At 38.6% G+C, this 25,183-nt stretch overlaps 1 protein-coding gene across 1 annotated transcript in view; it reads right to left on the bottom strand.

Annotated features, from left to right (window-relative positions):
• The window catches only part of OCA2 (OCA2 melanosomal transmembrane protein), a 625,581-nt gene that overhangs the window by 222,647 nt on the left and 377,751 nt on the right, over positions 1 to 25,183 (bottom strand). Inside the window, exons 19-20 of the mRNA XM_036747301.1 lie at positions 12,952 to 13,011; positions 10,925 to 11,029 (exon numbers count right to left, since the gene is read on the bottom strand). Of these exons, the coding sequence (XP_036603196.1) occupies positions 10,925 to 11,029; positions 12,952 to 13,011 (165 nt within the window). The remainder of the gene's footprint in view (positions 1 to 10,924; positions 11,030 to 12,951; positions 13,012 to 25,183) is intronic.

The raw sequence follows: 25,183 nt of genomic DNA on the forward strand, positions 1-25,183 counted from the left end.
CTTCAATATTCAAAAGAGTGCCACAATTTTGCCAGGTGTGAATCATATTGGACTTAAAAGCACTGACTGGTGGATCGCATGGGAGTTCTGTATTGCAGTATCTGCTAAGACAATTGAGTGTCTGTGCTGTTTACCATTAATATGGTGAGCCCCCAGGAAGGGTGATTCATTCCATGTTGGACAACAGAGTGAGTCAAAGATCTCATGCCATTGAAACAGGCTAATGAGGAAGGAGCTACTAAATATCAAGCCTGGGTGAGATTCAGAGACCCAGGCTTTAAAAAAAAAACTAATATGAAGAGCTATCGCTTCAGTGGAGAAGGGGAGTATGGCATTTCTAAAGGCAACATCATCACTCAACTGAAACACATACCTACTATGTGCCAGGTAGTGAGCTAAAAGCTGGACAATTACTTAACAATAGCTACGAGGCACTAAGGTGTAAGCTGAGCCAACAGTCAGGAGAGTGTTGCTTCTCCTGGGACTATTGGGCCTTCTTGTCCTTTGTTGGAAGTTGGTCAGAGATTGGTATTGGTGGCATTCAGACTGGAAAAAGACCTATGCTACTATTCCTAGGTCTCTCGGACACACTGGCCTATTTTCCCCTGTAAAAGGTGGTCAAGATGTTGGTGGCATGGGGCAGCTAGGTGGCTCAGTGAGTAGAGCACCGGCCCTGGAGTCAGGAGGACCCAAGTTCAAATCTGGCCTCAGACACTTGACACACTTACTCGCTGTGTGACTTTGAGCAAGTCACTTAACCCCAATTTCCCTGCCTTCCCCCCTCAAAAAAAAGCATATCTTTTAAAAAAAGAAGATGTTGGTGGCAGTAGTAGATAGCCCCTTCTGACATGTGCTGTCCTCTATCTCTCCCTGAGGGCCTCTCTCTAGCCAAGCTGTATTATCTGCTCCAGTGACAATTAGCAGCTGAGTTGGGAGGAATTGATACTTCAGCAAGCTAAGTAAAAGAGTGAAAAAGGTTTTCTCTTCCAATTGGGTTTATCAGGCCTCTGCCAAGTCTCCCTTGGAATTCTAGAAATGGAGTGTAGAAGAAATCTTTCTTCCTATCTCAGCCTTACGAAGCAGAAATTGTGGCGGGTATATGCACATAGCAGCAACAACTTGTACTTGCTTGGGTGAACCTGAGACTGGATCTCAAGTCCTTGGCAGACTTTTCTGCTTTGTGTTTCCTTCCCTGAGAGCAGGTGACTGAATAGTGCCCCTGAGAGATGTGTTTCCAGTCCTGGTGGCTACTTCATGAGACTAAGAGATTAGAAATTCCTAGGTGCTGAGTGATAGTACAATGTGCTCCTTGCGATTACAAACTTCTCAGAGGACATAACCATTAACGGGAAGAAAGATAGTCTCTGTTCTACTGTACTGTTATGAAACTGGTAAACATGTTTTTTATGAGAATATGTCTCCTTGTATATGCCTCATTGGATGTTGATAGTAAATATTAAACCATTACTTCTATGGTCAAAAATGATCACAAATTCTCATATGATTTTGATACATACATGGAAAAATACCGTCTTTCAGAAGAGGATCTAAGGCTCTATTTTGTTTTACCAAGCCAAGTGTTTTCTTTTATTTTTTTAATCAACAATCACACATTAGGATTTAATGTTCTCTATACTTCTCAATCTCTTTTGTGACTATAAAGATGTAATCTTCTACAGAAGATTATCCACTAATGCCTGCCTATTCACTTATCATTTTTCATCATAATCTCCTCAGTGAGGAGGATGTTGTCATTCATAGGATGTTGTCATCAAGATGTTAGAGGTAAAAAAAAGTAGTGATTTTGGTCACTAGTTACTGATGGATATCATCTTGTTGAGTGAAAGGGACATTTATAATATTTTTTTCATTATTTTGGAATCTTCTCAGCTTTGTGAAATCTCGAAAATTGTTTCCTAGGTGCCTTTAAAATTATTTCATCGTTGTGTATTTCTTTTGGATGTCTTTTGAATGACTGGGTTTAATTATTCTTCCCTAACTTCACCTTCTTAAGCAGCCTTGCCCCATCCTCATAGCAGCTCCTTAACTGATAAAAATCTGAGCATTGTACTTCTGCCATGATTGCTGATCAGAAGAGATTTTTTTAAGAATACCAATAGATCTCTCCTTTTCATCTATTTGTTTTTATCATTCTAATTTCATCTAGGAATTCACGGGGAATGATCTGGATTACTTTAATTTCATGCTATGTTCTTTATAGGATTATTTCCCTCTCAACAACTTTTCACTGTTAAATGTAGTAATATTGCTTATAATCTTCTACCAGGTTCCTCTATTATGTTTTACAAAAGAGATAATTATTTAACATGATTTTTCTCTTAGCTGCCATATCTCTTTGTTTGACAAAAGAGATTAAGTATTTCTTGGCAAAGGAAATTTCTGGGGCCTTTTTCTTGTGATGACTATTTATGTAAACTCTTCCATGAAATGGCAAAAATTCCATCCATTTCTAGTTTTTGCTACTCAACATCCAATTTAAAGAGGTCAGACAGGAACTTCTGTAATTGTACACTGTATCATAGTCTCATTATTTGCCTTTCTTCTATTTTGGTATTGATTTCCCTCTTTGTTCTAACCAGTCAACGATCTTGATGTAGACAGCTGATTCTGAAATGACTCCCATGTCTGTACCCAGCTCCCCCATTATCACTCTTCCTTAATAAGAGTCCCATTCCAATGTTTTATCACTGATGCCATAGAAGTGATTCTGGGTCCTTGAAAGCTCTTCCAGTGAAGTACATATTAAGGCAGTTTCTACCAAGCTAGAAAAGATTGAACTAAGTGCTCATAAGAAAGATTCTCTATAGACCAGCTTAATTAAGTACAGATGGGCTCACCACCAGACAGCTGATTACTAGATGACATCTAAAGATGTCCAGTTTTGTCAGAATTCTAATTCCATTATCGGGGTGGCAGGGGGAAGTTGTTTTATTTGGTATCAGTAAAACAAAGGGAAAAACAGGCATTCAAGATGATTAGGCTGTATAGTGAAAAGAACATTGGATTTAGATTAGGTGTCATCCTCAACTCCTACCTCTTTATCTCCCCCATATTCAACCACTTGTCAAGTCTTATTGTTTCTACCTTTTAACATGTCCCCTATGAGTCCCCTTCTCTCCTCTGATACAACAGCCACCATGGTGAGGACCCTTATCACCTCAAGCCTAAACTACTGCAACAGTTTATAGGTTGGTCTCCCTGCCTCAAGTGTTTGGAGAAAGACTGCAGTCCATCCACTACCTAGCTGTCAAAGAAAGCTTTCTAAAGAAAAGCTCTGACCATGTTGTACCCTATTTAACAAATTCCAGTTGCTACCACCTCCAGGATTATATATAAAATCTTCTTTTTGGTTTTTAAAGCCCTTCATAACCTAGTGGCTAGGTACTAGCCCCTTCCCGCTTTCCTAGTCTTCTGATACTTTTCTTGCCTCTAAGCAGTGTGTGATGCAATGACACTGATTCCTTACAGTTCCTTACACAGGGCAGTCCATCTCTCAACTCTGAACATTTTCACCAGCCGTCCCTCATGCTTACTCTCCCTCCTCATCTCCATCTCCTAGCTTCCCTGATTTCCTTCAAGTCTCTGCTAGAGTTCTATCTCCTAGGAGCCTTTTCTAGTCCTCTTTGCTATTAGTGCCTTCTATCTGAGACTACCCCCAATTTAATCTGCATATATCTTGTACATAGTTCTTCGCATGCTATCTCCCCCTTAGACTATGAGCCCTCACTATTTTTTGCCTTTGAATCCTCCATACTTTTTTTTGGAAAGCATCAAAAATAGAGGTTGTTTATTTAAAAATTACTGACATTTATACCATTTTAAGGTTTTCAAAACACTTTTACCAGCATCATATAATCTTTACATCAATTCTGAAGTAGATACTATAGGTATCATATGTATTATACCGATAAAGAAATTGTCAAGTTATTTTCCTCTGGAAATAGAGAAGTGTCTGAGGAAGGACTCAAATCTAAGATTTATTTTTTTTATGTCTCCTGAAGGCATTTCTTTTTTTTTAAATTTAATTTATTTAAAATATTTAGTTTTCAGAATTGATTTTCACAAGAGTTTGAATTACGAATTTCCTCCCCATTTCTACCCGCCCACCCACTCCAAGATGGCATATATTCCAGTAGCCCTGTTCCCCAGTCAACCCTCCATTCTCCCACTCCACTGCCCTCCCATCCCCCTTTCCCTTCCTTTCTTGTAGGGCAAGATAAATTTCTACACCCCATTGCCTGTGTATCTTATTTCCTAGTTGCATGCAATAACATTTTTTTGTTTGTTTTTGAACATCTGTTTTTAAAACTTTGAGTTTCGCCTCATTTCTAAAATATACAGGGAACTGAGCCAAATATATAGGAATACAAGCCATTCCCCAATTGAGAAATGGTCAAAGGATATGAACAGGCAGGTTTCAGAGGAAGAAATTAAAGCTATCTATAGGCATATGAAAAAATGCTCTAAATCACTACTGATTAGAGAAATGCAAATCAAAAACAACTCTTAGATACCACATCTCTCCCATCAGATTGGCTAAAATAACAAAACAGGAAAATGATAAATGCTGGAGAGGATGTGGGAAAATTGGAACATTGTTACATTGCTGGTGGAGTTGTGAGATGATCCAGCCATTTTGGAGAGCAATTTGGAACTATGCCCAAAGGGCCACAGGAATGTTCATACCCTTTGATCCAGCAATACCACTTAGGTTGTATCCCAAAGAAATCACACAAGCGGGAAAAGGTCCCATATGTACAAAAATATAGCGGCTCTTTTTGTGGTAGCCAAGAATTGGAAATCAAAGGGATGCCCATCAATTGGGGAATGGCTGAACAAGCTGTGGTATATGAAGGTAATGGAATACTATTGTGCCATAAGAAATGGGGATGATATGGACTTCATAACAACCTGGAAAAACCTACACGACATAATGCTGAGTGAGCAGAGCAGAGCCAGGAGAACATTGTACACAACCACAGATATATGGATTCTGTGAGGACCAACCCTGACAGACTTCGCTCTTCTCAGCAACTCAAGGTGCAAGGACAACTCCAAAGAATTCATGATGGAGAAAGCTATCTACATCCAGAGAAAGAACTATGAAGTTTGAATGCAGATTGAGGCACACTTCATGCTTGCCTTTTTCTCTTCTCTTTTGTTTTTGTTTTTGGGGTTTTTTTTTTGGTTCTGTTTCTTCTTTCTCACGATTCATTCCATTGGTCATAATTCTTCTCCGCAACTTGACTAGTATATAAATTAATTCAATAGGAAGTTAAAAAAAAAACTGAGTTCCAAATTCTCTCCCCTCTTCCCTTCCCACCAAGAAGGCAAGCAATTCAACATAGGCTGCATGCATATCATTATGTAAAATCCTTCCACAATACTCTAACTATATTTTGCTCCTTCCTAACCTATCCCCCTTTATTCAATTTTCTCCCTTGACCCTGTCCCTTTTCGAAAGTGTTTGTTTTTGATTACCTCCTCCCCCTATCTGCCCTCCCTTTTATCATCCCCCCTTTTTTATCTTCTTCCTCCTTCTTTCCTGTGGGGTAAGATACCCAATTGACTGTGTATGATATTCCCTCCTCAGGTCAAATCTGATGAGAGCAAGATTCACTCACTCCCCCTCACCTGCCCCATCTTCACTTCCTACAGAACTGCTTTTCCTTGCCACTTTTATGTCAGATAATTTACCCCATTCTCTCTCTCCCTTTCTCCCTCTCTCAATATATTCCTCTCTCATCCCTTAATTTGATTTTATTTTTTTAGATATCATCCCCTCATATTCAAATCACCCTGTGCCCTCTGTCTATATATATATGTGTATATATATATATATATGTGTGTGTGTGTGTGTGTGTATATACACACACACATACATATATACATACATACACACACATATATATATGTACATATATATGTATATATATATATATATATATGCATATTCCCTTCAGCTACCCTAATACTGAGGTCTCATGAATCATACACATCATCTTTCCATGTAGGAATGTAAACAAAACAGTTCAACTTTAGTAAGTCCTTTATGATTTCTCTTTCTTGTTTACCTTTTCATGCTTCTCTTGATTCTTGTGCTTGAAAGTCAAATTTTCTATTCAGCTCTGGTCTTTTCACTGAGAAAGCTTGAAGTTTCTCTATTTTATTGAAAGTCCATATTTTACCTTGGAGCATGATACTCAGTTTTGCTGGGTAGGTGATTCTTGGTTTTAATTCTAGCTCCATTGACCTCCGGAATATCATATTCCAAGCCCTCTGATCCCTTAATGTAGAAGCTGCTAGATGTTGTGTTATTCTGATTGTGTTTACACAATACTCAAATTGTTTCTTTCTGGCTGCTTGCAGTATTTTCTCCTTGATGTGAGAGCTCTGGAATTTGGCGATAACATTCCTAGGAGTTTTCTTTTTGGGATCTATTTGAGGAGGGGATCTGTGGATTCTTTCAATTTCTATTTTACCCTCTGGTTGTAGAATATCAGGGCAGTTCTCTTTAATAATTTCTTGAAAGATGATATCTAGGCTCTTTTTTTTGATCGTGGCTTTCAGGTAGTCCAATAATTTTTAAATTATCTCTCCTGAATCTATTTTCCAGGTCAGTGGTTTTTCCAATGAGGTATTTCACATTGTCTTCCACTTTTTCATTCCTTTGGTTCTGTTTTATAATATCTTGATTTCTCATAAAGTCACTAGCTTCTACTTGCTCCAATCTAATTTTTAGTAGTATTTTCTTCAGTGGTCTTTTGGACCTCCTTTTCCATTTGGCTAATTCTGCCTTTCAAGGCATTCTTCTACTCATTGGCTTTTTGGAGCTCTTTTGCCATTTGAGTTAGTCTGTTTTTTAAGGTGTTGTTTTCTTCAGTATTTTATGGGTCTCCTTTAGCAAGTCATTGACTTGTTTTTCATGGTTTTCTTGCATCACTCTAATTTCTCTTCCCCATTTTTCCTCTATTTCTCTAACTTGCTTTTCCAAATCCTTTTTGAGCTCTTCCATGGTCTGAGACCAGTTCATGTTTTTCTTGGAGTCTTTTCATGTAGGTTCTTTGACTTTGTTGACTTCTTCTGGCTGTATGTTTTGGTCTTCTTTGTCATGAAAGAAAGATTCCAAAGGCTGAGTCTGAATCTGAGGGCATTTTCGCTGCCTGGCCATGTTCCCAGCCAACTTACTTGACCCTTGAATTTTTCATTGGGGTATGACTGCTTGTTGAGTAAAGAGTACTTTGTTCCAAGCTTAAGGGGATGCACTGTTGTTTTCAGAGCTATTTCAATTCAGACAGCTCTGCTACACCAGCACTCCTACTTCCCCAAGAACTGCCACCCCGGACCTGACTTAGATCTTAAGCAGGCTCTGCACTCCTGCTCTGATCTGCCACTTAATTCCTCCCACCAGGTGGGCCTGGGGCCAGAAGTAACTAGAACTGTAGTTCTGTAGCTGCACCTCCTCCTCTGCCCCTGGGGTGGTGGCCAAACCTTGAACTCCTTTCACTCTTTCCCCACAGCTTTTCCCACTAATCTTCTCTGTTGTCTCTGGTGTTTGTGGGTTGAGAAGTCTGGTAACTGCCACAGCTCACTGATTCAGAGTGCTAGGGCCTGTTCAGCCTGGCTCCTGGTCAGGTTGGTCCATGTGCAGCCCATGCTGGGCTCTGCTCCCATCTCCGTGCGTGATAGACCTCAACCAGTGACCATCCAGGCTGTCTGGGGCTGGAGCCCTGCTTCCCTCTGCTATTTTGTGGGTTCTGCAGTTCTAGAATTTGTTCAGAGCCATTTTTTATAGGTTTTTGGAGGCACTTGGCTAGGAACTCACACAAGTCCCTACTTTCCAGCCACCATCTTGGCTCCGCCCCCCTGTATCCCCCATACTTATCACAGTGCCTGGCACACACAAGGCTTCTAATAAATGCTGACAGATTATTTGATCTTGAGTAAATTATTCTTTGAGTCTCAGTTTCCTTATTTGTAAAAATAGGTATAATAATATAATACCTAGCTCACAGAGTTCTTGTTTGAGGAAAATACTCCACAAATTTTTAAGTGCTCTCTAAATATGAACTCTTATTGTGTAGGGTTAATGGAATATAAGATCTTCCCCATCCATTAATAGGCCTATGTGATTACATGTGTCCCCTTTTTTCCTGGAACAGGGGCCATGTTCTCAAATCTAAAGTACACAGGTATTTCAATCATGGAGGTCCTGCTGCTTTGAGCTCTGGCCCAGCTCACAGCTGTGATACATCCTGAGTCACATAGAGCCCATTGGGGGAGGAACTTGCCCAAGAGAAAGCTTGGTTAGGGGAAGCTTGCTTGCAGGAAGGCTTTTACACATTTTGGTATTTGTAAAGCCAATCAGTAAGTGAAAAGATTCCCCCCCCTCCCCCCGCCACCAACCCATGCCCATTGAATAGACCTTGGGTGGGACTTCTGGTGGGGCCAACAAAGGGAGGCCTAATTAGAGAGAGGCCCACACCCATTCACTAATTAGGTGTGAGGCCCAAAGTTCGTTGGCAAACTAGTTGGCTAGTTTGAGGGAGGCAGGAAGCCCTCAGGGCCCTAAGAGGAGTTGCTAAGACAAGAGCCAATGGTACGTGCCTGAGTTCTAGTCAATCAGATGATATTCTAGTCAATCAGATGATGTGTAAGGACTGTATAAAAAGACAGAACAGAGCTTGGAAATGGCAGGAGCTGCAGAAACTAAGAAATGGAGGACTAGAAAAGAGAAGCTGAAGAGACCAAGAAACGGAGAGCAGCAGGATTCAGGAGCCGAGGTCTAGCTTCCAGAGCATGCAGAGTGGAGAGTGCTGAATACAAGAGGGTGTTTTGGAACTTGGAGTCAGTGGAGCTACAGGAGAGAGAGTGCTGAGCAAGGACTTAGGATTTGTGAGTGATCTTCTTATAGGAGCATGCTAGCATTGAGGGGAAGCACAAATATGATCTGACTTGCTGCTATAATATTTTGTTGTAACCTCTTTGTTACTATAGTGAGATGGGCTTATTGGTTTGGGAATATTATTGCCACAATATCGAACTGGGGGCACTGGTCCTTGGATCTGATCCTTTGAAGTCTAAATACATGTTATACTTCCTCTGCCTTCCACCTAGAGAATTCATTATATTCTGTGATTCCGAATCATTCAGGCATGCTCATGGTCCTCTTCGAGGTCATGAATTTTGCCTTACTCATATAGTACTAAGCCAATTAGGCACTGAGTCAGGAGGATTGTGATGCCTTCTGGCTCTGAGTGGTATATATATATATATGTTGTGAGGTGAGATTTTGCTTTGGGGCTCACTCATGAGAAGAATGCTTGTGTGATTTGGCCAGACAAGTCTCTGAGTAGCCATTGTTAAGGAGCTCCCCAGTTTTGTGAACCCAGATGTTGATGTTGTCTGTCTGGTGACTATGCATCTATTATTTTTGCTCAGACAGTTGGAGCCCTGTCTGTTGATTTCTGTGATAATTTCTCTGCTAGCATATTCTCTCTGCTTGTATTTTTCCATGCTCAGGGTGCTGACCTTTCCCCTGAACTAGTGAATGATATATATGTGTAATTAAAGTAAGATCATTGACCCCTTTAAAGTTACCTATCCTTTAGAAAAGCAGATCAAAGAACATGTGCTGGCAGAACATCCTGAATGTGCCAAAGTGCTTGCTATTACATATTGTCAATACAACATTTCTTTTATTGCTGCAAAAATTTTCTGGATAAAGGCTAATCCTAAATCTAATATAATATACACAAAGGAAAGAAAGACTATTCAAATTCAAAAGGAGGAGGAAATCCAATAGCATTAAACTAGAATACCTCTGTATCACAGGTACATTCAGTTCACCTATCAGAGATAGTCTGAGCTCCCATGAAGTGTCTAGAACTTAATCTACTTCCCAGTGATTCTCTACCTGGGAATGGTGGCCAAATTCTGTGGTTAGGGAAGTTATGTATTTTGTGAACCATGGTTCACCTTGCTACTTTCTACTTAATTTCTGCTCACATTGTGGCAGCTGTTCAATACTTTCTAAAGCCTCTACAAGGGTTCTAGAAAGCTGGTAAGAAACCTAGTTGATAGAGGAAAGGAGTCTAATAAAAGCAGAATGTATTGGATTGGAGCCAACATCAATTCAATAAATATTCATTAGGCTCCTACTATGTGCAAAGCATCATATGGGGATACAAGGAAAATAATAAACAGTCCTTGACCTCAAGAGTATATAATCTAAATGTCCACAAATAACTACTTAAGTAGCTACCAAATGCTAATTTACTTCAGAGGAAGGAATTTCTGGTTTGAAGGACAGGCAAAGTTTCACATAGGAAATAATATTTAAGCTAATACTAGGAGAATAAATAGAAACTAAAGTGGAAAGGCATCCATGATAGAGGAAGTAATATAAGCATGGACGTAAATGGAGGCAATCATGTGACATTTTAGAAAAAGCAAGAAAACAGAGCTAAGGGGTAGCTAGGTGGCACAGTGAATAGAGCACCAGCCCTGGAGTCGGGAGAACCAGAGTTCAAATCTGGCCTCAGACACTTGACACTTACTAGCTGTGTGACCTTAGGCAAGTCACTTAACCCCAATTGCTTCACCTCTCCTCTCTAAAAAAAAAAAAAAAAAAAAAAAAAAAAAAAAAAAAAAAAAAAAAAAACAGGTGTGCCTTATTCTTTCCAAAAAGCAAAAGGCAAGGGTCTTTTCTTAATATCTGAAAAAGTTTTTGAACCCTTCAATTGATAGCCTTCAAATGAAACAGAAGCCCAGATTTGGCAGTATAATCAATTAAAATAACTGCTTTCTGACACCTACCAAAGCAACAAGAAGGGTGCCTCTCCATATATGTGCCAGAACAGGAAAGGAGCTAAAAATCTTCCATTCCAAAACTGAGACTTACCATGGTAGCTGTGAATGGAATGTTGTCAATCAAGGAGGAAGCCAGAGCGGAGATCCAGACAACTAAGATGATGGCAGCAGTGAGACGCTGATCCTCTGGGACCATCTAACAAGGAAAAGTCAGAGTAATACTTCATTTAAAAAGGAAATATACAACCTCCATTTTTCCAGTTGTATATATTCAAACTTTAGAGTTATAGAACATTAGGCATGAAGGGGGTTATAAGTAAAGACCTTCTATCCCAAAGCTTTCTTTTTACAGACGAGGAACTCAAAAAAGTGATTTTTCTTTCCAAAGTTGCACAATTAGTTGTTAGCTGAAGAATCAGAAATAGCACTAACACAATCAGGGAGGCAGAACAGTCCATCTACAAGAACAAGAAGGCAACATCTGTCGACAATAACCATAATGACGGTGTTAGTTCCTCTCCTACTCCAAGATTGCCTATAATCAGCATGCAAAAACAAAGAACCTAAATCTCAGGACTGGAGATTAGGAAAACTGATTGTGCTACATTTGTAGAGGGGCATCCAAACATCAACTATGGACTCTGGAGGGGAAGGGTTGGGGGAGAGTGAGAGGAAGATGGGGAGATGGAGAAGGGGGAGAGAAAGTGGAAAGGAAGGGGGGGAAGAGATTGAGAGAGAGGAAAGGGAGAGGGAGAGAGAGAGGGAGAGGGAGAGGGAGAGAGAGAGAGAGAGAGAGAGAGAGAGAGAGAGATGAAGGGAGGGAGGGAGAGAGAGAGAGGGAGGGAGGGGTAAGGGAGAGACAGAGAAGGAGAGTGAGAGAGGGAAGCAGGGTGAGAGAGAGAGAGAGGAGAGACAGAAAGGGAGAAACTGAGACTGAAGATGAAAGATTTCTGTGGCAGAAAAGTTTGGCTCTGAGTGTCTGGGCATTTGAGGTTCCTGGATCACCTCTCTGTCAGTGTTCCTTTAGTAGTCTTATATATTGGGCTGTTCTGTAAGCTTCACAAGTATTATTTAACCTTGGAACTTATCAATGATATCTAGGTCATGTATGAAGGCAGCAAAAGCTCTACCCTTGAGAAGGTCTTCTGGGTCCTTCCAAAAATTTTTTTCAGTCATATAGATGTCAGAAATAACAGGACCCTGGGAGTCAGTGTTGTTGGAGGTTGACAACTAGATCCAAAAGTCCTTATATCCTAGTTCATGGGTCAACAAATTATGGCCTAAGGGCCTAATCTGCAGCACCATTTTTATGTGGTTATAAGCTGTTTTTTTTTAAAGTTTCATTGGATTTTAAAATGTAAAAAACTATTCCAAACTAGCAGGCCATACAAAAATCAGCATATTTGGCACTTAGGCCATAGTTCCGTGACCCTGCCCTAATCCAAAATTCATAGGACATAATTCTATATGTTGCCAGATGGGAGTGATCTCAAAAGCCCTTCTCACCCTTCCTAAACTCTTAGGAAACTGGGGCTACTCCAGCTTCCTGGAGAGGGGAAAACTAAATAGTCATGTCAGTTCATTGAGGTTATCTCCCCCACCCACCCCAGTCAGATACAACACAAAAGTTAAATTCCTAAAAAGTTTAGAGGAACAAAAGATTTTTGAGGCTACTTAATACAATTCCCTCATTTTACATAAGAGAAATTAGATACTCAAGTTAAATTATTTGCTCAATATCATACAGTTATTTAAATATCCAGGTCTCACCAATACGGTGATCCTTTGGAGAACCTATACATAGAATAGCAGTTTGTTAGTCCTGGATTTAGGTAATTACACCAGCAAGATTATCTGAATCAAATCCCTGGTTGCCTAGTTACATGTTCAAAAGCAGAATTATTTCCAAGCTAAGACTTGTAAGCAGACATAATTATATCCTCCCTTTAAAAAAAATCTACCCTTGTTTTTTAAGACAGTTTGATAGAATGGATCCCCTTTGGTCACTTATTGTATAATCAATAAAAACCATTCATGCAAGCTTTTGTATAAAAGAAAGAGCAGTAGAAACATTCACATGGTTTGATTGAAATACTTTAAACTGGCATTAAATGTTACCTTTATTAGCAAAGCTGTTTTTTCTCCAATATATTCTATCAGGTGGAGATGAGCCAAGGCCTGAAAGACATGGATTGATCACAAGTGACAATATAGAAAAGAGCATACACATCCACACTTTAAAAAAAAAAAGTCATGTCTCTAAAATGAGAAAAGTGAAATAGAACATATGCCAAAACTGTCTCTTTGTACAAAAGGTCAAAATCAAATACATTGTACATAAATAATTCACCAACTTACGTGCACATTGCAGTGTTAGCAAGCAAAACAGTACAAAAGCAATAGCAGATGCCCCTCAATGATATGTTTCAGTCAGTGCTGAGCTGAATTTCAAATGGAAGATTCCCTTTTTCAAAAAAAAATACTCATAATAGCACAACTCTGTGCTGAATGAATGAGTAAATGAATGAATGAATGGGGGGGGGGGGATTATCAGGTGTTTACTAATGAGTTGGTTATAAAAAAAATTGGAATACAAATACGAAAGTAAAGATAGTCCCTAATCTCAAAGAGCCTTACACTCTAATGGGGAAGACAATACTTCCAAGAGGTTCCAGGCATTGTAAAGATCCCATAGTCTTTAGGGTACCAGTAGTAAAGCAAATAACAGGGCAGCTAGGAGGTAAAGTGAATAGAGTGCTGGGACTGGAGTCAGGAAGACCTGAGTTCAAATTCAGCTTTTGATACTTTCTAGCTGTGTGACCCTGGGCAAGTCACTTAATCCTGTTTGCTCATCTATAAAAATGAGCTGGAGAAGGAAATAGCAAGCCACTCCAGTATCTTTGCCAAGAACACCCCAAAGGGGGTCATGAACTGAAAAATGACTGAATATCTTAAATGAATGTGTTGTTTCCCCAATAAGAATATGAGCTCCTTGAGAGTAAAGTGTATATTTACCTTTCTTTGCATCCCCAGCATTTAGCACAGTTCCTAGTACAGTAAGCACTTAATAAAGGCTTGTTGACTGACTCACCAACTCACTGCTTTCTGTTGGTAAAACACTTCACTATTAGAAACATCTTTCAAATAACTTCCCTCTCCAAGTTATTTTGCAAACTTATACTTCACAATTAGATTTACGTACTGAAGAGTAACAAAAACTTTCTGGCAAACTTCCCATCATGAAGAGGAAAATCTGATTCAATAGAATTTTTAGAAACCTGTAATCACGGAATGTTAGAATTGGCAAAGAACTTAAGAGCTCATCCAATCCAGCTCTCTCTCATGTTTTAGATGAAAAAACTGAGCCTCTTAGACATTAAGTGACTTTCTCAAAATCTGACAACCAATTTTTCAGGATCTCATAACAACTGTTTTCTTTTTTAAATTGTATTTCTTAATTACATGTAAAGATAATTTTTAACATTAATTTTTTATTTGATTTCAAATTTTTTCTCCCTCCTTCCTTCCTCTCCACCTCCCTAAAAGTCAAGAATTTTGAATAGGTTACATATGTGCAATCATGTTTCCATATAAGTCATGTTCTGAAAGAAAAGACAGACCAAGGGGAAAAAAAAACCACAAGGATAAAGAAAGTGAAAATAATATGTGTCAATTTGTATTCAGATTCCATCAGTTCTTTCTCTGGATGTGGATGTATTTTCCATCACAAGTCCTTTGGAATTATCTTGGATCATTGTATTGCTGAGAAGAGCTAAGTTATTCATCATTGATCATTATACAACATTGCTGTTACTGTGTACAGTGTTCTGCTGGTTCTACTAACTTCACTTTGTATCAGTTCGTGTAAGTCTTTCTAGGTTTTTCTAAAATCTGCCTGCTCATCATTTTCTTATAACCAAGTAGTATTCTATTACATTCATATACCACAATTTGTTCAGTCACTCCCCAAATGATGGGCATCCCCTCAATTTCTAATTCTTGGCTAACACAAAAAGGACTGCTATAAATATTTTTACACATGTAGGTCCTTTTCCCTTTTTTATGATCTTTTTGGAATACAGACCTAGTGGTGGTGTTGCTGGATCAAAGCGTATTCACAGTTTGATTTCCCTTTGGGTGTAGTTCTAAATTGCTCTCCAGAACTGTTGGATCAGTTCACAACTCCATCAACAATGAATTAGTGTCCCAATTTTCCCACATCATCTCCAACATTTATCATTTTCCTTTTTTGTCATATTAGCCCATCTGACAGATGTGAGGCGGTACCTCAAAGAACAACTATCTTCAAGAGACTTGCAATCTCCAGCAAAAACAAACCCCCAAAATAGAAGGATTCAGAAACTCTAGCTAGGTGGTATAATAGATAAAGCCCTGGACCTACTCCAGGAAGACCTAAGTTCAAATCCAGCCTCAGATTATTAAAAACTGTAAGTGACCTAGGACCAGTCACTTAACTTCTCTCCACCTCAGTTTCCTCATCTGTAAAGAGAGGGATGATAAAAATAGCACCTATCTCCTGGGGTTACTAGGAGGATAAAACTATAATACTTATAAAGTACTTTGAAAACCTTACGATGCTATTTAAATGTTAGCCTTTATTATTATTCTTAACCTGAGGTTATTCTTAACCTGAAGTCTATAGCCCCCAAGCATTCAGTGGACAGAATTCATGAATTTGGATGGGAAAAAATACATCTTTATTTAGAATATAATTGGTTTCCTTTGTAATCCTACATATTTTATTTATGCTTTTAAAGACATTATGGTGAGAAGGGATTCATGAAAGTTGTCAGCCTCACTCTCTCTTCCAGAGTCATCAGAGTATACTGGCAATACAAAAGATGACTAGCAGTGACCCATGATGCATTGGATGACCTTGGTCCTTCTAAATTAAGGTCTGTCCCAGGCCTCAGATTGTCTGAGGCAATGCCCATTCAATGACTAAAGGCTGGGGAAGAATTGCTCCATTGGCTTTATCTGAGTGTCAAAAAGGTTCATGATACAAAATAGGTTTTAAAAAAAAACAAATAAAAACTAAAAAAAAAAAAATCCTCGATCTTCTAGTCCTAACAATCATCATTGTTTTTGACCATGTGACCCAAAGTCATCAGTACTCAGTCCTTAGATACATTCTATGACTAATAAGTATTTTGAGTATCAGATAAAGATATTATCAGTAGCTATTCCATGTTTGATCCCAGAGTTCAATTGCTCTGCTTTCCTAAGATTAGATAGAGGCTGCCTATTCAGGATTAGATGAAGAAACCTATTTATGCCTATTTGTTCCTGGAAGAATTGGATTCCTGGGAAGCGTTCCTTGTCTGAAACACTGGGATATCATTTGCTTTTGTCCATTGTAAGTGTCCCAAGACCATTGACTGGCAGGATCTTGACACCTTTAATACCAGCTTACCTGAGAGAATAGGGAATGATTTTGGCAGTGTTATCAAAGACAAAGCTGTCACTGACCTTGTGTCCATTATCCCTGTCCAAATCTTTAGTAGTCCTATGCCCAAGTCCTCAAGTATGTTAAACTACAGCCCAATGCAAATGATGTTCCCCATGAGGAAATACTACACAAGGAAGGCCAGTAGACAAGCTAAGGATGCCAACTTCCTGGGGTTGCATTATTCTACCCCAGTGAGCCTTGCCCTCTTGCTCCCTACCCCTAACGAAATACTCGGTTCTGTAGTTACGGTGTAAGGACCTGTTTAGGTAACACCAGCCCAGAGGTCTCAACTGTCTCCATTCTTATCAGCTACCATAGGGTAGGAAAGAGGCTCCAGACTTCATTAGGGTTAATGTAAGCAGTGACTACTTTCCTGATCTCACAGCTCTCTAGTGGTTGGAGAAGAAAGCAAAGGAGCAAAAGAAGAGAAGGAAATATTAACATTGCCTAGATCAGTGCTTTGTATATGAGTATGAGATAAAATGCTGCCCATTCTAGGCTTGAAGTAATTGAGGCTGATCAGCAAAATAAAGACTAGTCAAACTCTACAACTTTCTAATTCCTTTTAATATAAACCTCTTTGCTATAGTTTCATTAATTGAGAGTACTATGCACCCTCAAATCAGATACGATAAAGGTATGAGCAAAACATATCACAAAATCAAATGAATGTTTTTAATTATCTGCCATTTTTAATTATCCACATCACTGCTCCCCTCCATTCACGTATGTAATACAGTTGACTATTCTATACAAAGATGAAGATATATTTGTTTTTATTCAGCTGTCTCAGCAGGTAGGCACCAAGATAAATCTTCAGAGTATCAAAAGTATTTCAGTCTCTGTGAGAATAAACTAGTAAAAATTAATCAAGAAAAAATCAACAAATCTAATCTCTTTAAGTTAATTCAATTCATTTTTGGAAAGGCCCATGCTGTTCAATGCTCATTTACCTCCTGGCTCTGCTTCTGACTTTTTGAACTTTGACCCCATGCAGCTATCCCTTCCCCCTTCTTGGTTCTCTTTTTCTTCTTCTCTTTCCTCATTAGAATACAGGCTCCTTGGTTTTATTTTTGCTTGTATCTCTATCCCCAGAACTTAGATCAGTACTTGGTATGTAATAAGTGCTTAATAAATGCTTGTAGCCTTTCCTAGATGAGCAGAGATCGTCATGACCAAAATAGTCATCCTATTGCCATGTAGACCTCTCCGAATCCCAGCAGAGCTCAGAGTTGCTGAAGGCTAAAGCTATGCCAGACTCATAATTAATTGACAATTTTAGTTAATCCACAATCTCATGAATTTTCGTATTCCACCGCATACCATCCACATCTTATCCACCACGATGCTTAAACCTGGACTTTCATAAACTCCGTAAAAATCTGTATATTGCTCTAGGGCCTTATAGGTTTAGACACTTGTGCCTTTTCACGTTGTAAGAGTATCAAGGCAAAACTTGAGCAGCACTGGTAAAGGGGGTAAAACAAGATGAATAATAATTATAATGAGAATAAGAGTTCACCTTTAAATAGACCTTTATAGTTTATAGAGTCCTTTCTACATGACAACCCAGTGGGAAGGACAATGCCACCTGATAGTAATAGTAAATAATGTGAGTACCCAGGCTGACTGCTTCCAAATATTAAATAGAGCTGGAAAATATTCCCTTTGGCTCCAAGAATACCAGGAGACTGGCTGAAGGCATGTTGGAAAATCCAACAGAAAGCAGCCTTTCCTCGACTTCCAAGGGCAGAAGCCCTGAACTTTCTAAAGTGAACTAGAAGTGCTCACCCTATCCCTGAAAGACCATGCCCATTGGAGGGACATCCATACACTCCCCCACATGCACACACTTCAAGCTACATCAATGTCTGTTCACAGACATTGCAAGCAAGGAAGGGAAAAGGGGGTTATTTATCATATATTTGCAAGCTTGAGAAGCAGTATGGCGTATCGAATAGAGGATAAGTTTAGGGGCAATAACACAGAGGTTTAAGCCCTTCCTCTGGAATATATTAACTGTGTGACAATGGGCAAGTCACACAGATTGGAGTATCTCAATATTCCAATCGATACTCTATGACTAAAAGTTATAAACTAATTATAGATATGCATTAGTGGACAGAGTTGAGAGAAATGATTATTTTTCTATTATTACTAATCAGTTATTAAACCAGGACTGAGGTTTTTTTTTCCCCTTTATTTCCTCATTTTGGGACCAGCCCTTGTAGATCAGCCAGTCTCTGAAGGACAGGGCTAGTGATGAGATTGGCCTAACCCTCCAGGAACATTCTCCTCAATCTTGGTAGGGACCCTGTAATGGTAATTTAGATTTGGAGATCTTTTCCATCCATTAATTGGCCATGTGACCTGCTTATATCACAGGAAGCCTAAAGCACATGGGGTAGGAGGAGCTTGCTGAGAGGAAAAGGAAAGTATATCACAGGAAATGCTGAGAGAGCAGACACAGGTAAGCTAGCTGTGCTGTGAGCATGTTTTTGGGAAGCCCCCAGCAGGAGGTGGAAGGCTAATAGGATGGCAAGGTTCCATGCTGTGATGTTTTGCTGTTATGATAAAGTGGGCTTGCTGGTTTGGGGAGCTGGTTACTGCTTGGATGGGTTGGACTTTTTGGTTATGGGATTTGGTTCTCTGGTGTCTGAATAAATGTTTTACTTCTTCTACCTTCTACATGGAGAATCTCTCATATTTTGCAATACAGAACTATATAGGCATATTTACAATTATCTTCTATGTTGTGTTTATTGCCTTGCTAATACAGACCCCACCCAATGGTGCAAGTTTATTTCTGATTAAAGTATAAAGAGAATCTAATCTAGATGAAATCAGAGGCCCTAAAAAGCATTAGGCTCATGCCCTTGAAACCCGCCCTCCCCCCAAGCCCAGCCATTATTCAACTTAAGTGGGGATGGATTCTTAGCTACAGGGAGATGAGTCTCATTATCAAGCACCTAGAAGAGCCAAAGGTTTTCAGCCCACCTCCTCATTTGAAAGTTGATTGTTCAACAATCAGGGTTGAAATCCAATCATTTTTCCAAAGGTGTTTAAGCATTTGATGAACTCCGTGGTTTGTCTTTGGTCACCTAGAGAGATAACTGACCATCAATCAATTTATGGATTTTTGCTAGCCTAATTAATAAATTAATTAGTAATTACCCAGAAACTCTGTTGCTAGGCTTTTCTTTCATCTCAGAGTTTCCATACCAGCAGTGGATCTGAAACCCAACTCCTTCCCAAAATTGGAAGCTTGTACTAATCTATACAAAATTGAAAAGCATGTGAATTCTTTCTTTGGATACCTCTAAATTCCCTCTATACCTGTAACATTCTATACCCCTTATTCCTTCCATAGCATCCTTTGTTCTGCTATCTTCCTAGGTCCAATGATCACCATCTTCTACATCCTCAATTAATGCTGATCACAGAAACTGGGACCAACTTATTTACACTAAAGAGCTTATTAGGTTTAATGTAGTCACTCTTTTAGGAGATGGGATGCATTTTAATAGGGGATGAAAGAATTAATTTCTTGCTCTAAGATTTTAGACATCAGTTAGTTGATGAAAATATTTTTTGAAGTAGAAAACAGAATATTCTATCTATTTATTGTCGGGTATTGAATCAGACCACAAAAACTATTCCAAAGAAGCACTGGTCTACTCAAAATTGAATTGTTTTTCTAAGAAAAAAAATGGCACTTAGAGATAATCTTTCATTGTTAACAGGCATCCCATGTAGATGTACTGAATTCTTTCATTAACTTACCACCAAACTCCAAAATACATGAAAAGCTTCATAAAAATAATCTCTTTTTTAAGTGGAAATGTGTTAGATTTTCTTGCCAAATAAATTGTCATGGGGCTTTATTTTTTTTTGTTAAGATACGTTTTAGGTGAACTAATTCAGAAGTTAAACTACTAATCGCAGAAAGTTGTCACAGCAAGGTGGGAAACAAGCCATAAAAGCTATGAGGGAATGTTCATTATAAATCCTTTTTGCTATGAACTTACAACAATCAAAATATCTGTTTATTGGTTGCTTTATGAGTTATTTGTGTACCTACTCAGAAAGGCTCATTAAGAACCTTCTTTTCAATGCTTTAAGTCCTTTGAAAGGCAGAAGAAAAGGCAAATTACAAATTTCCCACAATTATTATCTTTCCGATAAATCCCAACATTTTAATGACCTAGAATAGTATTTAGTAATATTTTGTTACTCCACATTGAACCATGATCAATTTACAATCTGTTGATACTCAATACAAATAACTATGGATAACAAGTCTAACCCAATCTATTCCTATTGGAGTTGATCATGAAAATGACAGAAAAAAAATGTGTGAATTCAACAACAGCAAAGTTGAAAGATAACCAAATTGAAAAGCAAAATCTTTTATGGGAGCATTTTCCAAAGCAAGGAGAATGAGTTGTCAAGGGTCAGTTGCAGAGTGGGCAAGATAGTACTCTTTCTGGTGACTGAAAAGGGCATGCAATCTTTTTGAGAAAAAGTGCATACCATATCACCAACAGCCTGCTGGACATTTCCATCTCAATGTTCCATCAACATATACAACAATGAACTCATTATGTTCCACCCTAAATATCAAACTCTCTTCTACACTTCCCTTCTATACTTCTATACTTTCTATATATAGAAGGATAGCAGAGCAGGGGATAGATACCGTGGAAAGAATGAGGGGAAGAGAAAAGGGAGTTTAGAGGTATCCAAAGAAGGAATTTGCATATTTCACTATTTTATATAGATCAGTACAAGCTTGCAATTTCCAATTACTCTCCAGGTTGCCTTCATCCTTCTAATCTCGCAGGTTCACAGTCTTGGTGTTATACTTACTTTTCCTCATCCCAAATATCCAATCAGTTGCCAATTAATGTCGGTACTACTTCAGAACATGAATCTTATCCCAAGGAGAGTTCCTTAATTTGTTCTCTCTACTAGGGGCCAGCAACCTAGTTCAGGCTCACATCCCCTCTCACCTGTCCAATTTGAACAGTCTTCTGATTGATCTCTTTGCCTTAAGTCTCTACCTTCTGCACTCCATCCTCTTCTACACAGTTTCCATAGTGATATTCCCAAAGCACAGATGCTCCCACGTCACCATCTTGCTAAAAAATCTCTAGTGGTTCTTTATTGCCTCTAGATTAAAATATAAAACACAAGTTTGCTATTTTAAGACTTTCACAAACTGGTTCCAGTCTGTTTTTCCCAGGCTTTTACATATTAGCCTTCTTCAGACAACCAAATTGGCTTCCTTGCTGTTCCCTGAACTTAATATTCCTCCTTCCCCAATACTTTTTTTTAATTTATGGAACAAAACAAGCATTTCTATAACATAGTACAATAAAAAGATGATTGTACATGAAACTACAAATGTATTATGCACAACTTGCTATTCCTTTCAAATATACAACAAAATTATCATGTAAATTTTTTCCTCTTCCCCATCCTAGAGATGGCTACCATTAATCACAAATAGCTATATACACATACACACATATGTGTGGGGGGGTTGTATGTAAAATTATTCTATATTACTTCTATTTATCAGTTCTTTGTCTGGATGCAAATAGTATCTTTCTTCATATGTCCTTTATAATTAATTTGAGTATTTGTAATGGACAAAATAACTTACTCAAAGTGATTCTTAAAACAATATTGCTATTATACAATGTTCTCTTGGTTCTGCTCATTTCACTCTTCATTATTTCTTGTCTTTCCATGTTTTTCTAAAATCAATGAGCTCATTGTTTCTTATAGCAGAGCAGTATTCCACCACAACCATATACCACAATTTGTTATGCTGTTCCTCAATTGAGAGGCATCCCTGCAATTTCCAGTTCTTTGCCATCACAAAGAGAGTTGCTATAAGCATTTTAGAAACTATAGGTTCTTCTCCCACATTTACCTCCAAACAACCACAAAATAGTGCCCCAAAATAAATCCTGGAACAGCATAACCAGCAAAAATGATGGGTTGAAATAATCTTTTAGCCCAAGAAACTTAGAAGATTGACCAGAAAGGTCTGTTTCACTCATGTAAGAGGAGAATGCAGTCCAGAACTGGAAGCAACCCAGCAAGCCAGCAGTAGACCCTGAGCCCAAGTGTGCTATTGTGCTATAAGAAATGACGAATAGGCAGATTTTAGAAAAACCTGGAAAGGTTTTACAAACCGATGCAAAGTGAAATGAGCAGAACCAGGAAAACATTGTACACAGTATTTGCAACATTGTATGACAATCAACTATGAATGATTCAACTTTTTCTCAGAAACACAATGTTTCAAGACAAGTACAAAGACTCACGAAAAAAAAAATGTTATCCACATCCAGATAAAGAACTGATAGACTCTAAATGAAGATCAAAGCATACTTTTTTCACTTGCTTTATTCTTTTTTGTGTTTTTTTTTCTTTTGATCTGTTTCTTCTTTCACAACTTTGACTAATATATTTTACATGATAGCATATGCATAATGTATATCAAATTGCCTACCAGGGCAGACAGTGAGGGAGAAAAATTTGGATCTCAAAATCTCGCAAAAATTAATGCTAAAACTTGTCTTGACATGTAATTGGGAAAAATATAATGTTATTAAAAATAAAGTCCCCCCTTCATCCTATCCTCCAGTTTTCTCACTTCTCTATATAAGTTGTTTCCTCTTCAACCCAGGTGAGAGTAAGGTTCCAATATTACCAGCCCTCTACCCCCACCTGCTTCCTTTTCTTACCCAATCACTGTATCATAAACAACTCAGGCCCAACCTTTCTTTCAAACTACCTTAGTAATGATAACAGTTTTAAGAATACCATTACTACTAATAATTACTAATGTTAATAACATTTTCATATATCATAAGTAATCAGTTTGACCTTAATCAGTGACTCAGAATCAGTCTTTAATGAGTTCTTTATATTTCCTCTGGATCTTTTATATCAAATTTTCCATTGAGTTCTGGTCTTTTTGCTATAAATACCTGAAAGTCTTTCAGTTCATCAAATATTCATTTTTTTCACTTAGGATTATATCCAACTTTGCTGGGTAAGTTATTCTTGGATGCAACATCAGCTCTTTAAAATATAATGTTCCAAGACCTATGGTCTTTTAGAGTGGAAGCTACTAGGTCTTGTGAAATCCTGACTGTATTTCCACAGTATTTTTTTTTCTTGTTGCTTTCAATGTTTTCTCCTTAACCTGGGAGCTTTGAAACTCAGCTATATTTCTGTAAGTTTTCTTCTTAGGATCTCTTTCAGGTGGTGATTGATGAATTTTTCTATTTCTCCTTTACTTTCTTGTTCTAGAACTTCATGGCAATTTTCCTCAATAATTTCTTATACTATTATATCCAGATTTTTTTTCAGGATCATAACTTTCAGGTAGTTCAACAATTCTCATATTGTCTCTCGATCTGTTCTTCAGATTATTTGTTTTTCTGTCACTAGATGTTTGTATCAGGAGGGCAGAGTTTATAATCTCAAAGAGGATCATAAACATGTCTGAAAGGTTCGGAACCGCCGGATATAAGAAACTCTCAAAGTAGAAGGCAGAAGAATCAAAACATTTATTTAGGCTCCACAGTAACCAACCCATGAACCAGCAACCCCATTTTGATATGTTGATTAAAAGCTTCCAGGCCCAATAAGTACGCCTTGCAAGAGTAACCAGGAGGCTACAGAGAAGCATGATTGCGTAAAGCAAAATCATGCTTCCCCCTCGATGGTAATAAGATTACCCACTGGCCTGAAGTCTTTGTTCAGCTTCCTCCCGTAGGTCAGCTCCGCTACTGGCAGCTCCTGCCTCAGCTGTGTCTGTGTCTGTAACTGAAACTGCAACTGTAACTGACGATGTAACTGTCGTAACTGCCTCTGTAACGGTCGTTGTAACTGTCGCTGGCTCCAACCGGAAAAGGAAAGGAGAGTCTTCAAGCTGTCCTCTCCCCTCTTATAGAGTTTTTGACATCATCAAGCACCGCCTGAACGACCAAGGCCGATTGGTTCTTGACTTGGCCCCTCCCCCTAGCATAGACATTAACACCTCCCCTCAGCCAGCCCCATGACTCATCACACAGGAAGTTCTGGTCCTGCCCCGGAAGAGCAAGCCCCAGCGTCCAGGGAAGCTCAATGAGGTAAGCTGAGTCATTCAAAGAAAACAAAGGCCATTCTGGTTACAATGTTTCAGATTCTCTTCTATTTTTTCTAGTTCTATTATATCTTGGTGTTTGTCTCATAACATCATTTGATTCCACTTGCCCAATTCTAGTTTTCAAGGAGTTATTTTCTTTTTTAAGATTTTGTATCTTTTTCTAATTGGTTAACTTTCTTTTTATAATGTTCTTGAATTGCTTTCATTTTTTTTCTCTAATTTTTCCTCATTCTCCCTTGTTTGGTTTTTGAATTCCTTTTTAATTTCTTCTGAGATTTCTTTTTGAGCTTGTGACCATTTGACTTTACTCTTTATGGTAGGCCTGCACAACATATGGCCTGTTGGCTGCTTGCAGCCCGCCAAAAGATTTCAGGCAGCCCTCGAAAAATTTAGAGGGTATAAAAGAAAGTAAAGATGTAATAAGTGCTTTGTCCATGTTCAGTTTAACCCACCTTCCACTAGTCACTATTGTGCCCATCATGTAACTTGGCAAGTGGGTTGCCATTGGGTACTCTCTCCTGTTTGTCACATGATTCATGGCAACCAATCATCATCAGTCTGTCTCTAGTCTGAGAAGAGTGAAACTCATATCTTTTTTCTGTGTTTTTGGTCATTACTGGCATTGAACAGGGATGAAGTGAGTGCAACCACACACCAATGAAGCTGGTGCCCGCTATGCCATGAGCAGCAATAACTCGAGGGCTTCT

Source organism: Trichosurus vulpecula, chromosome 2, assembly GCF_011100635.1.
Source record: "Trichosurus vulpecula isolate mTriVul1 chromosome 2, mTriVul1.pri, whole genome shotgun sequence".
NCBI classification, from domain to species: domain Eukaryota; kingdom Metazoa; phylum Chordata; class Mammalia; order Diprotodontia; family Phalangeridae; genus Trichosurus; species Trichosurus vulpecula.